Raw genomic sequence first — 18,762 nt, 5'->3', positions numbered from 1 at the left:
ATAGTTACATTCTCACTGTAGTCTACATTTGAGAATAGTGTGTGTGTGTGTGTGTGTGTGTGTGTGTGTGTGTGTTTTGCCACTTTAGGAGCTTGCTGATAGTTGCCACACAGGAGAATGGCTACAAGGTCTTCTTTCAGTGATATCGTACACCCTCCTTGCTACACAAGTCTTACCCTTCAGATTCCAGTTTGTTGGCGATGTGGAGAGGAAGTTGGAACCATGCTCCACGTATGGTGGAAGTGCCCCCAGACTTAAGCCCTTTTGGACACAAGTACACAGTATAATTGCTAAAGTTACGACCTACGTGCTGGACTTCACGCCAGCTCAATATTTTCTCCACCACTCCACGCTTTCTTCAGTGAGGGGGAAAAAAGTATTTGTTCCCCTGCTGATTTTGTACCTTTGCCCACTGACAAAGAAATGATCAGTCTATAATTTTAATGGTATTTTTATTTTAACAGTGAGAGACAGAATAACAAAAATATTCAAAAAAGTTATTAATTGATTTGCATTTTAATGAGTGTAATTAGTATTTGATCCCCTATCAATCAGCAAGATTTCTGGCTCCAAGGTGTCTTCTATACAGGTAACGAGCTGAGATTAGGAGCCCTCTCTTAAAAGGAGGGCTCCTAATCTTAGTTTGTTACCTGTATAAAAGACACCTGTCCACAGGAGCAATCAGATTCCCAACTCTCCACCATGGCCAAGACCAAAGAGCTGTCTAAGGATGTCGGGGACAAGATTGTAGACCTACACAAGGCTGGAATGGGCTACAAGACCATCGCCAAGCAGCTTGGTGAGGGTGACAACAGTTGGTGCTATTATTTGCAAATGGAAGAAACAAAATAACTGTCAATCCTCCTCGGTCTGGTGCTCCATGCAAGATCTCACCCCATGGAGTTTCAATAATCATGAGAACGGTGAGGAATTGGCCCAGAACTACACGGGAGAATCTTGTCAATGATCTCAAGGCAGCTGGCACAATGGTCACCAAGAAAACAATTGGTAACACACTACACCATGAAGGACTGAAATCCTGCAGCACCCACAAGATTCCCTTGCTCAAGAAAGCACATGTTCAGGCCCATCTAAAATTTGCTATTGAACATCTGAATAATTGAGAACTGGGTGAAAGCTTTGTGTTCAGATGACACCAAAATTGAGCGATTTGGCATCAACTCAACTCGCCATGTTTGGAGGAGGAGCAATGCTGCCTATGACCCCAAGAACACCATTCCTACTGTCAAACATGGAGGTGGGAACGTTCTGCTTTGGGGGTGTTTTTCAGCTAATGGGATAGGACAACTTCACCACATCAAAGGGACGATAGATGGAGTCAAATACCGTCAAATCTTGGGTGAGAACCTCCTTTCCTCAGCCAGGGCATTGAAAATGGGTCATTGATTTGCAGCATGACAATGACCCAAAACACAACGGCCAAGGCAATGAATAAATGGCTCAAGAAGAAGCACATTAAGGTCCTGGAGTGGCCTAGCCAGCCTCCAGACCTTAATCCCATAGAAAATATGAGGGGAGCTGAAGGTTTGAGTTGCCAAACGGCGGCTGCGAAACCTTCATGACTTGAAGAGGATCTGCAAAGAGAAGTGGGACAAGATCCCTCCTGAGATGTGTGCAAACCTGGTGGCCAACTACAAGAAACACCTGACCTCTGTGATTGCCAACAAGAGTTTTGTCACCAAGTACGAAGTCATGTTTTGCGAAAGGGTCAAATACCTATTTCACTCATTAAAATGAAAATCAATTTAACTTTTTTGAAATGCGTTTTTCTGGATATTTTTGTTATATAGTCTCTCACTGTTAAAATAAACCTACCATTAAAATTAGACTGATCATTTTTTTTTGTCAGTGGGCAAACACACAAAACAGCAGGAGATCAAATTATTTTTTTCTCTTTCGTTCATTGACAGGCACACAGCGTTCCATTATTTAGATCAATAGGGTTATATCGCCCCCCTACAGGAGTAGGACACTAGGCAGAAAAAAGACTTGGCTAAGCCTATGGGCAGTCCTAGGTGGTATACACCAGCCCCCCTCTTTGCTATAGGCCTTCAGTTTTTTTTTTTTTTTTTTTTTCTGCCTAGTCAGGAGTAAGGACCTAGTTCCCTGCCGGGATCTCTGGTCCTGGCAATTTTTTTGCTTTTTTAAACTACATTTTTTTTTTTTTTTTTTTTCTTGGATTTTTTCCTGTGAGGTCTACAATCTACTGTCAGACTGGGCAACGGGCTAGATAATCTAGATCCAGTGGTCCCCCCAGTCTGGCCAGCGAGCACATGCAGACCGCAGCTACACGCTAGGTCACCCACAACATAGCCCCACTGGATGGGGGCTGGCCCTGCGAGTTAACTCTCTCGTGTGGTCGCCTACGACCCTGTCTTGGCCTGTGTCGCAGCGTCCCTCCTGGCCAACAGCCCCCTACTTCGGTGGCGAGAAGGATCTGTCTGGGAGCATTACACGTACGCTTCACTGGTTGGGTATGGGGCCTCCACCTCTCCTTCCCTGGAGTGGTGTGGGGCGCGGGCATTCCCTGGGATGGTCAGTCCCTCTGTGGTTCTCCTCCACACCCCCCTTTTCCAGGTGAGGCCCAGGCTTCTGTCCTGGGTGCTTCGGACACTCTGTCCACCACCCCTCCAGGGTTGTCACTATGGGGGAGGGGGGGCCTAGGGAGCGGGTGACCAGACATCTGTGGATCCTTGCCCCCTGTGGCCCTCCACGAAATTTGTGGCCTACCGACCAGGCAACGTGTGGGGGCGGTCCTAGAGCGGGCGGCGGAGGCCGCCGCTTTCTGTTGTGGGCATCAACCCTCGATTCCTCGGCTCTGCTTGGTCCGGTCCCCCCCGCGCGGACCTGTGCTCTCGCGGTGGGCAGCCGAAAATTTAGGTCACAGCTTTGGCGCCTACTAATCCACGCGGCCATGCCGGACACTTTCTTCCAAAGGGACGGTGCTGTGGGGGCTCTGAAGGCGACCCCCCCCCACTTTGGGGGGTTCTTTAAGTGTGCCCTCCATAGGCGCCCCCTGTACAGGGCCTTAGTGGACGCCCCCAGTGAAGGGCCTCAGCCAGTGCTCCCTGTGCATGGCATCCGTAGGCGCCCCCTGTACGCGATCTCAGCCAGTGACCCTTGTGAGGGGTCCAGTGGTATCCCCTGTGCGGGGCATCTGTAGGCACCCCCTGTGCAGGGTCTCAGCCACTGCCCCCTGCGAGGGGTCGAGTGGTGCCAACTGTGCGTGGTCTTAGCCAGTGCCCCTGTTAGGGGTCCAATGGTGCCCCCTGTGCGAGGCATCAGTAGGCGCCCCCCTGTGCTGGGTCTCGGCCAGGGTCCCCTGTGTGGGGCAGCAGAGGTCTGTCAGCGCCCCCCTCTGAGTTCTTTGTGTTTTTCACAGGTGGTGCTTATCGGTGGCTGCCTCATCGGTCTCGACTGATCCTATATCTGCCTCTGCCGCCGTGGACGTGGCCCACCTTGTGGGGTGGTGGCCATGCTCCCTGTCCTGTCAGTTAGTGAGGATGATCTGCCACAACTGCAGTGGCACACAAGAGGGTGCTGGTTGTCGCCTTTATTACCTCCTGTGTATATGAAACTTTAAAGATGGAGGATGTGGATGTGGCGGAGGTGCCGGTCCCCCTGGCACCCATAAGCTGCCTCGCACGGCGAAAGCCTTCCCTTCTCCCTCCTATTTTGGAAAATTTGTCTGTAAAAAAATGGGAGTGTCCAAAGCGCCCCTTTGTGGTTCCAAAGATGCTTTTCTGTGAGGTACCCCTTGCGGGGTCCCTCCTCAAAGAATTTATTTTCCACCAGTAGTGGATCCCCCTGTCTCCAGGTTGCGCAGGGCAACCATGATTGCGGTAGAGCAATCTCCTTTTTAAAGATCCGGCTGACATACCGAGAGGGGGAGCAGGTCTGCGGGCTAGGCTTCTAAAAAAAACTATAAATAAATAAGGAACCGCGCTACGTGCATAAATGTGAAGATGTGAAAAATAGATGAATCGTGAGTGACAAAAATTGAGTAAAATCCTGCTGCTAAACACTATAACCTCGATATAAGGCAAAGATCAAATATACAACAATCGGTGTAGCGCTGGACATAAGAGTGTAACTGGTGATTAGAAATTAGTGCACAATCTCTGATAATGCTAGGGTGTAATGCCGAATAGACAATGTAAATACACCAAAAATAATCATCTAAAGCTTATATCTATACAATACGTGATGATATTCCTTTTAAATATGGGACCATGCCAAAAATAGGTATATGTGAAAAAATAATAAAAGTGAATAATGAAATAAAAAGTTCAAAAAAGTGTCCCAAATAACAATGTGTAAAATCCAAAAAAGATCCGGAGGAAGATATATTGCAGGATTCGGGAATATTCGATCCACCTCCCGTGCAGCCCACCACCAAATGGTAAAGATGAAGGCTTACCAGAAAGCCTGCGACCGCCCTTACTCAGGGGGGTCAGAACAAGCTTAGTTGTGGAAATGTCCAACCAATTGTGCAACCAATAGCGCCGTCTTTGGCAGCGCAGTTAAGCTATTTAATGCGCATGCGCGTACGCAATCACGTACCCCTGATGACGTCAGTTGTGACGAAACGGCCGTAGGGTCACAACGTTGATGCGCATGCGCGATTTGTTTTTAAACCGCTAAAGGAGTTTTTTCCTTCCTGTTACTGTCATTTTGTCTTAAATGCTTTTACTGCAGTCTAGTTATAATAAATTGCCCCCAATTTTTCAATCTACACTACTGGAGTCCTATTCTATTTTTTTCTTGGGATCTGAGGCTCATTTATATCTGACCTTTTCCGAGAAGAAACATTGAGGGAATTCTTGTGAGCATACTTCTACTTCGGGGTCCCCGTTGCTGTGGGCTGCCTGCCCGATGTAGTGAGAGAGGACTCGGAGGCTCCATCATCCCTGGACATTTCCACAACTAAGCTTGTTCTGACCCCCCTGAGTAAGGGCGGTCGCAGGCTTTCTGGTAAGCCTTCATCTTTACCATTTGGTGGTGGGCTGCACGGGAGGTGGATCGAATATTCCCGAATCCTGCAATATATCTTCCTCCGGATCTTTTTTGGATTTTACACATTGTTATTTGGGACACTTTTTTGAACTTTTTATTTCATTATTCACTTTTATTATTTTTTTCACATATACCTATTTTTGGCATGGTCCCATATTTAAAAGGAATATCATCACGTATTGTATAGATATAAGCTTTAGATGATTATTTTTGGTGTATTTACATTGTCTATTCGGCATTACACCCTAGCATTATCAGAGATTGTGCACTAATTTCTAATCACCAGTTACACTCTTATGTCCAGCGCTACACCGATTGTTGTATATTCTAAAAAAAACTGACTGGTTTACCATTTCAAGGCAATTGTCTGTTTGGGGCTACCCTCGATGACATCATTGCGAGTCTCACAGGAGGGAAGTGTACATCTCTTCCACAGTCTGAAATGAGGAAAAGACTCTCGTAGCAGATGTGGTCCCTCTTGGCATGCAACGGACCTGGTCTGGCAAGCCGAGAGCGGGGCTCTCTAGACCTGCGGACAAGGCCCCTTCAGCATGCAGGTGCGCCCTCACCCGTGTCCTAGTGTTCCGGCCTTGACCCCTGAAAAGGGTTTTTTCTTTCCTTTTATGCATCTGTCACTGGCTCGTTTGCAGTTCTCCTTGGGGCTGTGCAAGCCCTGTTGCTTCAGGGTGTGCTTGTTCCAGTGCCAGAACGGTTTCAGGTTTTTTTTATTCAAACCTGTTCACAGTCCGAAAAGGAGGGCTTAGTACATTCATCGTTCATTTCTGGACCTCAAGGCCCTGAACTGCTTTGTGTTGGTAACAAAGGTCAGAATGGTGTCCATCCACATGGTGGTGGCGTGCCTTCATCATGGGGACTTTCTGGCTTCTTTCGACATCACGGATGCTTATTTACATATTTCAATATGTGTCCGACACCAACATTTCCTCTGTTTTACTGTGGGAGAAGAGCATTATCGGCTCGTGGCGGTTGTCCTTTTGGTCTCGCCTCCACTCCTCAGGTATTCACAAAAGGTGTTGGCCACCCGATTCTGGCATGGTTACATCAGCAGGGGGATTGCGGTCCTGGGTTGCCTGGGCGACCTTCTTCTGCAAGTGGAGTCCTCTGCTATCCTGAGGGGTGACGTAGCTTGCTATACAAACCACAGATTTCAGTTTGCTTCTATACTACTTGAAGTCTGCTCTGGCTACTTCCAGAAAATTTTATTATCTGGGCCTGACTCTGGCTTCAACTCTGGCCAGAGTGTTTCTTCCTCTGGACAAACTCCAGAAGTTGCATGCTGCGCTTAATCTACTGTTGTCTAGCAGGTGGCCTTCCTGTGGTACTGCATGCGGGTGTTGGGCCTGATGGTATCTACCTTCGAGGTGGTTCCATACTCACTCCCTTCAAGGGAGATCCTGGCATAATGGGAAAATTGCTTGTGGTCTCTGGGCAATCGGATTCGGCTGAGCCAGGAAACCTGCATACTTTTTAATCAAGGGCCTCCGCCGGTGCAGTCTAATCTACTGCCGTGGGATCTGCTCTTGGTGCTTTCAGTTCTACAGAAGCCTCCCTTTTGAAAATATTCGGGAGATTCCTCTGCTTACTTTGTCCCAGAACGTGGCCTTTTTGGGTGGCGATCACCTCTGCTCGCAGAGTGTAGGAACTGTAGGCGTTCTCTTGCCATACACCTTACCTGGTGATCCACAAAGATGAGGTTGTTCTTCGCCCTTGTCGGTCGTTCCCTCCTCTGATTTCTATTTTGAGTAAGGACATTGTGTTGCCTTCCCTGTGTCCCAGGTCACAATTTCCTAAGGGATTTACCTTACATACACTCGATGTGTTCGGGCAATTCAGGTACATTTGGCAGCCAAAGAGTCTTTTCGAAGGTCTGACTGATCACGGACGGGCCAGAAAAAAGGGGCTGTCTGCTTCTTCTGCGACCTTTTTATGGATGGATCCGACAGACGACTCTGACCTATTGTATCAGGGGTTGGGTTCCTCCTTTCCCTGTTGCGGCGCATTCTACTTGGGCCTTCCGTCCTCCAGCGTCAGCTGCGCTAGTTTGAAATGCGGCCCCTTGGTCCTCGGTGTACTTTCACAAAATTCTATGAAGTGGATGTGCTGGCATCTGAGTATGCTTTATTTGGCTGCAAGGTTTTGCAGGCCGCTGTTTAGAGGGTCTAATCCCTCTTGAGGGTGTATTATTCAGGTTGGGCTTCAGTTGTTCTGTGTTTTGAGCTCCTATTACCTGGTTGGCTCTTGTGTTAGTCTTGGTATTTTTTGTTGTCCCACCCCTCATGTTTGGCACTGCTTTGGGATGTCCCTATGGTTCTGAATAATCGAACGCTGTGTCTGTCAATGAATGGAAGAGAAAATGGGATTTTTTGACTTGCCGTAAAATCCATTTCTCTGAGTTCACTGACAGACACAGCACCCACCCCTCTAAGGAGTTTTGATATTTCTGACACTGCTTGTTACTAAACTGAAGGCCTATAGCAGAGAGGGGAGGTGTATCAAGGACTGCCCATAGGCAAGTCTTATGGGCAGTCAAGTCTTTGGTTTTTTGTAGGAAAAAAAAAAAAAAAAGTGCAGCGCTAGGAGTATCCAGTATATACTAGACACATATGTAAAAAACAAAATAATTATTGAACATATACATATAACACCATCAAATGTGAAAAGCTAGGCAAAAGCCCTGCTTTAATCAGAGTGTCCAAATAAAAAAACAGGACAGCAAATGGTGAAAGTCCATAACATGTGAGGTAAAGAAAGGTGTCTTCTCCAAACGGAGGGTAACAGATGCTGGGAGGCGTGTGTGCACTCAAATGGGAAGGCAACAGCAGATACCACAGCACATAGATCTCCAATGAGTATAAATGGATACCCTTACCGGATCTGTAGGACGCACATACTGTATAGCAGTACGTCAAATAGGCATAAGGGGATGATCTCCCGTGATATCCAGCCAGATGGTATACCACAGGCCACGGTCACAGAAAGGAAGCGATGATCACAGGTGGAAGTCGAACAGCTCCTGCATACGTCCTCCAATTCCGGACCAGGAAAATCCAAAGACAGCAGTTCAAAATGGGGCCATGGAAAAAGAAAAAAGGAAGCTCCACATAGTGTAGGTAAAAAAAAAAAAGGATTTATTGGATAAAAACCATATAAATAAGTGATCACAAAAAGATTAAAAATGGCAATGTGGGAAGCTGAAAATGCTAGCCCTACGCGTTTCGACTGAATAGTCTTCAACAGGGGCAAGTCTTTTTTTTCTGCCTAGGCAAAACCAAGTCTTTTTTCTGACTAGTGTCCTACTCCTGTAGGAGGCGATATAACCCTATGGTTCTGAATAATGGAGCACTGTGTCAATGAACTCAGAGAAATGTATTTTACGGTAAGTCAAAAATCCAATTTTTCTCACTGTAGGAGAGTATAATAAATCCTTGGCGATGTGCATGATCAATGGGGTTAAACCATGTATACCCTGTCGCTGGCGTTCTATTGACACCGCCACGATACGGTAGTGGTTCCGCAGGATCAATAACATGGAGGAGATGGAAAAACTGATCCACACGGCCCAGGATGTCTAGGTTCTCCACCACATGTTATTTCTAGGTGGGCTTTAAGACATTTGCTGCATACTGGGCTTACCTGTAATTCTCTGGATGAGTGTTTGGTGTGAGGAACTCCACTGAGCTGCCTGATTGGGGTGTGGTGAGCATTTATCCTTCAAATCCCTGGGTTAAAGAAATGTCAAGAAATGGGATTAAGCTGTTGTCCGTCTTCTCCCGATTTTATCTTATTTATTTCTTTTTTTAAATTTTATTTATTTATTTTTAGGGAGGGGTATGGGAGAAGATGGGCAATTTCTTGACATTTCTTTAACCCAATTTCCTTCCTTCCTTCCTTGGTGTACTGTTTAGCAGGAGACCTAGGATTGAGTTTGCTTCTCTGGATCTGTACTTTAGCCCCATGTTTGTCTAGTTATCTTCTATACTGTACTACGTGCAATCTTTTTAATAAAACATTTATGGAAAAAAATGCCATTTAGACCAAAACTGATTTCGCTGAAAATGTAGGTTTCTTTCCAAATGGCATGCCTTCCAGAAGTAACACTCAAAAACGTATGGTTTGCTGCTTATTCTTCTGAATAAGGCTAGTCTATATAAAAACATTATCAACTGATCTTGTGTACAAACTTAGTGAATACATATGATAGCCTTCCGTGCCACAAACCAAAACGGTTTCACGCAAATCTAATTTAAATGGTGCTTTGTGCATAAATGTAAATGCATTTAGTTTGGATTAGGGTTTTCTCCAACCCTGACGTCATTAAAGTAGAATTCCAGCCTAAAGCCGGCCATAGACTATTCAAATCTCAGCCGGTTCCTGCTGAACCGGCTGAGATTCGAATAGTCTATAGCCGGCTTTAGGCTGGATTTGAACCATATATGGGCAGGCTGAATGTACTGAGTTGATCGATTAATCAACTTGGGTACAACCAGCCTGCCTGATTCACCTGCAATTATTGCGCTGCTATAGCTGCCAACAATAATCACGGCTTTCCACGACCCCCTCCTGAGTCAATACAATATCTCAGCGAGAGGGATTCCCCTGTCAGCCCTGTCAGTGTTGCTGGGGGTATTGTGCAAATTTCTTTCCTGAATAAAAACCGCATGCTTTTGGTTTTTATTCCTCCATGTAGGAAGCTTGCCCTACGCTGTGTGTTGAGTTAGTAGAAATCAACACAGCATCCTTCAGATCAGTAAGTTATAACAGCACCATCAACTAATTCTTCATATTTCTCACATGCTTAGCTATCCATGAGAATCAAACCTGGTAATTGGGCTTTGGTTTAAATGTTGTTACAGTCCATATAGCTTGTAAATCTGTACTTGCAAACCTGTTGCATTCTTCTTTCCTCACTGAATAAAATAGTTTTGGTTTGGAACACACAATTTTTTTTGTATCTGAAAATACAGATATTTGTACCAAGGTCTCATTGTATAGAGTATAAAAAGTATTGAAGTATCAATGAAACCATTTCTTGGTTCTCTGTTCCAGAAATTGGAAATGCATATGCGGTATTAAGTAATCCAGAGAAACGTAAGCAATATGACCTGTCTGGATGTGAGGAACGCATGCATACCAACCACAGAAATGGTGGTTTTGATTATCACCGAGGATTCGAGGCTGATATAACTCCTGAAGATCTGTTTAACATGTTCTTTGGAGGAGGCTTCCCTTCAGGTAAAACTATTTAAAATGCTGTGATTTCATGCTACAAACTGCTTTAAGCACATGTATTTCTGCAGGTTGAAACAACCTGTACACACCAATTAAAAAACAAAAAAAAATCATAAATAGCTCTCTGGTTATCAGTGTGTTTTCTTTTGTTTTTGCAGCAGTGACATTGTAAGATTTAAACGTAAAACTGATTTTAAAGTGTGCGTGTCATTGAATTACAATGGAGGTAGTGTTTTTGTTAGCTGAGCCAACATAATAAATTTACCTTTTCGCTACAGGTTAGTGGCAACGTTGGAATGACTGAATACTACTGTTTAATTTTAGCTACATTTATGGTACATACAGTGGCTACTACCTCAATTGTATTAGGTTGACAATCGCAGCTAACAAGCCTTAGGTATGTTTATTGCCTTTTTCTAGAGATACAGATTTGCAGCTTATAGTTTTTTTTTGTTTTCTTTTCCTGATCAGCAAATGTTCGTACATATTCTAATGGACGCACGACATATAGTCAGCACCAGCATCATAGTGGTCATGACAGGGAAGATGAAAGAGGGGATGTAAGTATGACTAATTATTGAACGCTTGGATAATTATTTTTTTTTAAAGGTGTTTTGTTAATACAAACCTTAAATATTCCTCAGTGCCGTTCACACTGAGAACGCACGGGAATGCACACATTCTCATTAAAGTGGTTGTAAACCCTTAAAAAAAAGAAAATTAATAAAAAAAACCCCTGCAAGACAAAGGCATAATGAGCTAGTATGCATAGTAGCTCATTATGAGTTACTTACCTGAGATCGAAGCCCCCGCAGCGGTCCTCGTTCGCCGCTCCGGGGGCCGACATCTCTCCCCTGGGGGTTACTTCCAGGTATGGCGGCTCCAGCGCTGTGATTGGCCGGAGCCGCGATGACGTCACTCCCGCGCGTGCGCGCAGGAGCCACTGCTAACAGCACAGTCTAACTGAAGCAACGGCACATACGTGCCGTTGCTTCAGTTTGCTTAAGTGCGCGTGCGCCGATGACATCGGCACATGCAAATACAGGGATACCTCCTAAACCGTGCAGGTTTAGGAGATATCCAGTGTAGCTAACAGGTAAGCCTAATTTATAGGCTTGCCTGTAGTAAAAAGTGATTGTAAAGGGTTTACAACCATTTTAAAGCCCCACGCGTTCCTGTGTGATGTTTTGACAGCTCATTTATTTGAGTGGGCTACAAGATGCACTGGACATCACAACAAGTAGTGCTTGCATTATTTAAAAAAAAAAAAGAAAAGTGCATCACATCACCTGGTACTAAGGTTTCATGCATTTTGGTGTCTGGAAAAAAACACTGCGTTTGCAATCTTTATTTTGTGGTGCCAGTACCAGTACATCGGCACCTACATGCAGATAGCAAGGGCCGTGCATTTCAACATGATTCACCTTTCCCATACTGCCTTCTGGTGTGACCTGGCCTTGAATAGCATTGTACCTTTACTCACATATTTTGAGGGACTTACGGGGCACTTGTAACGCAGGCTTTCTCTTCAGTTTGAAGCTGTTCAACCTGCCAGTAAGGGACGACTTCCTGCTGTAGGTAGACAACACACCCTTATTGTAGTCTACAGAATAACTGTGTTTTCACCCTAGGAAGTGCACTTCTGTTGGGACTTCGTGTCGGCATGCAGATTCCAGCCAGATTGCCCATGTGATTCATTCCCCACTATTTAAAAAAAACACTCCATTTGACATCAGAACAATCTGCATGTCTCCCGCTCAGGTGTGCACACAATGACAAGGAAGTTATTATATTCATCAAATAACGTGTGTAAAAAGAACTGCGCTGTGTCATATAAACCCTAAAATCTGCAGCAGCTCTAAGTGAGATCTACACAAAAAAATACCAATAAAATATGAGAGCTGCGCTCTGTGAACAATTCTAATACGTGACAAATTATAACATGAATAAATAAGTGACCATATGTGAGCCAACGCCATGGGTTATTGAGTCCCAAGAAATCGGCAACATGAGCAAAAATTCCGATGTTGATGCTGATAGACAAAGGTGAGCCCCAAGTGTTTGGAGTCCTCCTCGTGCAGATGACAAGTTCACACCAACGTGCAAAGTGTAGCCTCCACCACATGAAATGCATGCTTACCAGCTACCACAAGCTGAATCGCTTGCAGCTAATACTCAGCCAGGGCCTTTGTCTCCAAGGATGGCAAACGCAGACTCCAACCAGAAACAAGCTCCAAAGGCCTCTTGCAAGCCGATGGACATAAAATAGGAGCTCAAAAGGATCCAGGGTCCTCAGTTCCCATATTTATGGTAACCCAAAGAAAGGGAAAAGCTCGCCATAGGTAAAGGTGCTAATGTCACTGCGCTGTTCAGCGTTCCAGAGGAATGAGCATTCGTATCGTAGCCGGCTGGCTTACTATCCATGTTTGTTACACCTTACTTCCATGTAAGTGATACTGTTTTTATAATAAATATCAGTTTGTTTTTAACTGGCAAGCTCTTCCCCTTTCTTTGGGTTACCATGAATATGGGAACTGAGGACCCTGGATCCTTTTTGAGCTTCTATTTTATGTTTTTGTTCTTTCTGCACTCCTGTGACCCATTTTCAGCATACAGCAGGCTGAAGCCCTCTGTCGGCTGACATCACACAGCCAGCTCGGGCAAGATCGTGACAATAAATTCTGGATCTGCCCATGTGCCTGGACCCGGCACCTGGATCAGCCTTTCAGCGAGCCGCTGAGAGCCTGAGCCGGCCACTCCTGCCCCCTCTACAGACCAGAGCTCTAGTGAGCACGAGGGGTCAGAGCAGAGCACTGTGACTGACAATATTGGGTTTTGACATTGGGGAACAAGTTTTTTTTAATGCGATTGCCGATGTAACATGCCTAATAAAATTGCAGGTATTTTTTTGTTTTTTTTTATTTAAATCTTCTCTGTTTAATGGCCTTTTCATGTTGTCCGGTAATAACACTAATTCATTTTTGTTTTTTTTCTTCTTCCACAGGGTGGCTTCTCCATGCTTATTCAACTAATGCCTATAATTGTATTGATACTAGTGTCTTTGCTTAGCCAGTTAATGGTCTCCAATCCTCCATACAGTTTATACCCCAGATCGTAAGTGAACAGCTTCAGTAATTTAAATGAACACACACACTGCATACTTAACATTGTATCCTGCATTCATTTTGTGGCTAACTTTCTAACTTAATTGTGTCTGTCTGCTCTGTCACTGTAAGGATTGATTTAACATGTATACATTTGTCACATATGCTACAATTTAAAATTGAAAAGGTGCTGAATGCCACACAGGGATTCTCTTGCTATGATCCACCATCACCTCACAGCACTTCAGTGATTTGTTCTCAAAATATCCAGGGATTTAAAACAGCCATACAGAGAACCAAAGCCTTCCCATACTTTAAATCTCATGAGGTAGATATTGTTTGTTCACAAGAGGCCAGGTTTCATTCTGCAAAGCTTCTACTTGGGGAAAGGTTAGTGAAGTCCTAATAGCTTTTCTTTTCCTTGGAGCTGGTGGACCCCATAGACATATACTTTTGCAGGGCAAATTGTATGATCTGGAAGTGATCTCTTACTACGCTCCCAACCTGTTCTTGACTAAGGTTTTTTTCTCAACACAAAAAAGGCACATTGGCTTTGTTAGGGGTCTTTAATATAGCTTTAATTCTGGCCCCTGATCTTCAATACACCTGAGGAGCCGACTACATTTATGATACCTCCCAAGAATATCTAATGCATTCTCTCCTTCAGACATTTAGCTTTGTGGATGTTATGAGTTGCATCTTTGGACCAAGTACTTTACTTTTTACTATAATCCCCAACATAGTTTTTGCAGAATTGAACGTGTTTTCATGCCAATGTAACAATTGCCCTTGGTTGCCCAGGATAGATATATGTATTACCCCCACCCCGGACAGATCAAAGCCCTAGCCTGTTGTGTTTTTTGTGTCTTCTCCTGACACATCAACTTTTATTTGGAGGTTAAATGGAGTCCCTCCTTAAAGTGGATGTAAACCCACCATTCATGATTCTAAACTCCTGAACATATCCCTACCTGTTAAGTCACCCCCTTCCTCACACGGAGCCCGCAAATCTCTGGATTTGATGGGCGAGTCTATGCTCCAGCACTCGGTGGGCGGAGTTGTGACGTCACTAGACTCATCACCCACCTCTACACTACCCTTGGCCAGCCAGCATCGGGAGGACAAACTTTGCGTTTGTTATAAATGCGTGCACAGGGGACACAGACCGCGGTCTGGGCAGAAGCAGAGCGCGCTCACGGCCCCCTGTGACACCTGTGCACGTAGAAGGACTTCCCTTACCCGCACGCACAAATTGCTATTATTTATATTAGGAGCTGCTCGTTATAAGGCAAACAACCCTTAAATGTGTGAAAAGTAATTAAATAAATAAACCGCAATATCTAGTGCCTTAGGAAGAGCAGCTCCTGCGCATGTGCCACACTCTTAGAACACAGGTTGTAGTGGAGATTTTGGGATAGCTGTGAGATGCTGTGAGAGGGGGATGTGAAGCTGGGTCTGCGCCTGCATGAGAAAAGTAAATTGGCTTTCACTAACAGCACAGAGAAGAAATTGGCTTATCTGTGTGTTTTTTTTTTTTTTTTTTTTTTTTTTTTTTTTTTTTTTCTTACTGAAAAAAGATAAGAGGATTGCTCAGAGCTGGATTAACTCTTCGTAGCAAGACTGGGCATAGATGACATGAAATCCTCTCCCGTACCAGGTAGAAGTCTTAATTAAAAATATTTTTTTGGGGTTTACATACACTTTAAGGAAACGCGATGACTTTCTCAAACATTCTAAACTTTTGCTCAGACAGCAATGGCTCGGTGTCTTCCCCTGTCATGCTCTGCCAACAAGGCCACTATTCAAGAACATCTGATGGAAATGGCCTCATGTAGAAAGACTCAACACGAACAGAGGATTCATGAATTGTACAATTATTTATTTATTTATTTATTTATTTATTTTTTTTTAGCATGGGCAGAAGAGGCCTGGAAATCCAAACCCACAACCTTCAACAAATAAACACAAGACAGTTATGCCATGAAGTTTGATCTTTTACTTACTGAAAGAACTGAGAAGGCCTTACAGTGGTCTAGACATAAATTTGTTGGCAAAAAAAGCTTAAAGTGGTCACCTTCACAGAAAAACTAAAAGGTGAACTAATGCCATACATTCCCCCCCCCCCCCCCCTTACCTGATCCCCGCTGTACTTGCCTCAGGGAATGCTGAGCTGTCAGTGCCCACCCCAGCGATCGGAATATCTCTGGTCCATCCTGGAAGAACAGAATTTTTTCATATCACTTTACCAGCTGCGTGGACACAAACAACTCAGCATTCCTCAGGTAAATACATTGGGGACTTGGGGGGTGGGGAGGCTGTACGGTGTTCACCTTGTCATTTTTCCTGTAAAGGTTCACCCCATCCAACTGAACTATAGAAAAAGAAAATTGTCTCTTTGCTGACTTCCTCTCTTCCCTGTAAGCAGTGGTCTCAAAACTGCGGCCCTTTGCTTGCTTTTATCTGGCTCTTGGGGCACTGTTTCATCCACGGATACCTGCACAGTTCTTCCCAATGACGCCAACAATGGGCCACAATTCCTCCCAATGACACCTACCATGGGGCACAATTTATCCCAATGACACCAAGGATGGTGCACAATTACTCCCACTGAAACAAACGATGGGGCATTATTTTTTCCCACTGACGTTGGGACCTTTTCTACTCCCAATAGCCACAGTCCAGCCCCCCTATAGTCTGAAGGACACAAAACTTCCCTTTTGTTTAGAAAGTTTGGAGACCCCTGCTGTGTAAAAAAAAAACCTTCCTCCTTTTTGTATTGCCAAAGCAAATAGATATTTTCCAACCTTTTTGGTGTAGGCTTAGGCTTTAGTATACAAAATATTGCTCACTGCTGGTTAACTTTTTGAACACCCTCACAACAGGAGCCTGTACCTCTTCTTCCTCTTTATAGACATTAGAAGCAGCCTGTCTGAAGCCAGTTACCTAAGGGCTCAGAAACCCACTTCTGATCCCCCAATAATGCTGTTCGATTTCTTTCCCCCACAACATGTTACACCTGTATTTGGGGCATAACATGTAACATGAAGAGCCCCCCTCCCTGTGATATCATATGGGATTACTCTCCCCCCGCAGCCACTGTCACCCTTAAAATTGGCATGGCAGTGTGAACCCAGCATTCATTTATTCAGAGATCTGTGTATTAATAAACTACAACTCCTGTCTGCCACCGCAGAAGACGGTCTTGTATTCCTCAATGGAATACGAGTGCGGTAATCGCCGCATTTTTAGTCCATTGACACTTCCTCCAGCCCCCTAAAGCCTGGCACACACAATGAGATTATCAGACGAATGATCATTCGATTTTTTTTTTTTTTTTTTTTTTTTGGGGGGGGGGGTTTGCATGCTAGTCACTATATATCGAAAATGGAGATGTTACTAAAGTTACGAACATTTATGTACAACCGAGTAAAAATTTGTATTATGCTTTCCGACAAACTGTACTGATTAAACGAAAATCGTACGATCTGGTACGAGAAATTTTCGTGTTTATCCCGAATAATTTTGATCGAACTCCTGATCGGCTCTTGAAAGCTGTGTACGAACGATCAGATAATCGTACGATCACTTCAAAAGTGGTATTTTTCGTCCGATTTCTACTAGGTTTAACTGAAGGCCTGTAAAGGTGAACTTGGCAAAATCCTTGGATCCTAGATTAAAAATTAACTCCCCTCTCTTATCCATAGAGACCAAGCCCCTGGAGGCTGGACTAATTATAATGCGATCGTCTGTGGCAATTCCGACGCTCAAAATTCCTACGCATGCTCAGAAACAATTCGACGCATGCTTGGAAGCATTGAACTTCATTTTCTCGGCTCGTCATAGAGTTGTATGTCACCGCGTTCTTGACGGTCGAAAGTTCAGCGAACTTTTGTGTGACCGTGTGTATGCAAGGCAAACTTGAGCGGAATCCCACCGAAAAAGCCATCATATCTTTTTCCGACTAGAAGTCCGATTGTGTGTACGCGGCATTAGGAGTTCACAATTTCTTTATACGAAATTAATCTAAGCATGTTTTCCTGTACTGTCTGGCATCCCCTAGACCAGTGATGGGGAACCTTGGCACCCCAGATGTTTTGGAACTACATTTCCCATGATGCTCAACTACAGTGGAGCAGGATAATAATTTATTAGAATTGGAAAATCGGGTCCAGGATAGCAAAATGTTCTTTTAGCGCGATTGATGGAAGCTGCTTACAAGGTTCTCTTTTGGTGGTATTGGATACTTGCACAAATAGCTCATGCTGTCTTGAATCCTAGAAACAGGTATTTAAGGGGCTGTGATGTGGTGATGTATTGCACATTCGATGGTCAAAATCTGATGTTTGGTTATCTTCTGGTCTGGAATGTTTTGCCATCCTCCAAACCTTGTTCCATGTAGTAGTCACACAGGACCCTCGGATAGCCCTTCTCCATTACACAATCTTGGAACCTTTTTCTTATCAACAGTTCAACAGAATCTAGCAACCGGTTTGTACCTGGTTGTTAAACATACGATATCCAGAGCATGGAAGAAATTCAGTGTCCAACTACAGGAGGTTAAGTAATGTTCTTAAAATGATGCAAGTCAGTGAAAAACTGTCTAATATATCCTTAATATTTTGCAAGCTAAATTCTTTAGCATATGGGAACCATGGCATACCTACACCTTCCCATTTTTAACTCCTCAAGCCTGAGTTATGTCTGACTCTTTATTTTGCCTTCAAGACTGAGTCCATTTTTGGAGGCGTTTTTATGTGCCCATCTTACCTTGTCTTTTTCCCTACCCCCCTTCTTTCCCCTCTGTTGCTCATTTCTGCCCCCTTGTTTCTTCCGCCCCATCCCCACCTTTCCTCTCTTTTACCCTTCCTATATTTCTCTTTTTCCCTGCATCACACGTAAGCCGGCCATACCCTGTTCAACTCTCCTGAAATTCAAATCCTGTATTGGCAGGCTGAATGTACCCAAGTTGTTCAACTGGCTTTCCCTGCCGGGAGAACACAATGGCTCTGCAGGAAGGGATTCCCTTATCAACCTTGTTTGTGTTGATGGGGGAATCGAGTTGCAGGAAAGAAACTTTCTCTGTCTATGGCTGGCCTTAGTCTGGAAAATTCTCTGTATTGGATGGGCTCACCGTTTCTTCTACATATAGGCCTCAGATGACTACATATGTGTTTGTTTATGGACGTTTTGTCCTGATTGTTACCTTAACCAGATGTTCTAAACACTGGTACTCCGCAGAGAGATTCTCCCTGTGTTGCAGTACCTCGCCCAGGCCTGGCCCCCCCCCCGGTTAACACCTGCAAGGCCATCACCAGGGCGGTGTTTCACTTCATCTGGAGCTCCAAAATGGACAGAGTGAAGCGGGCGGTTA

General features: G+C 44.5%; 1 protein-coding gene across 1 annotated transcript in view; it reads left to right on the top strand.

Moving 5' to 3' along the window:
- DNAJB14 (DnaJ heat shock protein family (Hsp40) member B14) overlaps positions 1–18,762 on the top strand; it is a 70,554-nt gene that overhangs the window by 37,538 nt on the left and 14,254 nt on the right. Inside the window, exons 4-6 of the mRNA XM_073601502.1 lie at positions 10,105–10,290; positions 10,759–10,847; positions 13,292–13,401. Of these exons, the coding sequence (XP_073457603.1) occupies positions 10,105–10,290; positions 10,759–10,847; positions 13,292–13,401 (385 nt within the window). The remainder of the gene's footprint in view (positions 1–10,104; positions 10,291–10,758; positions 10,848–13,291; positions 13,402–18,762) is intronic.

This window comes from Aquarana catesbeiana, linkage group LG01, assembly GCF_042186555.1.
Source record: "Aquarana catesbeiana isolate 2022-GZ linkage group LG01, ASM4218655v1, whole genome shotgun sequence".
In the NCBI taxonomy this organism is placed as follows: Eukaryota; Metazoa; Chordata; class Amphibia; order Anura; family Ranidae; genus Aquarana; species Aquarana catesbeiana.
This window is presented reverse-complemented; position numbering and strand designations above follow the sequence as displayed.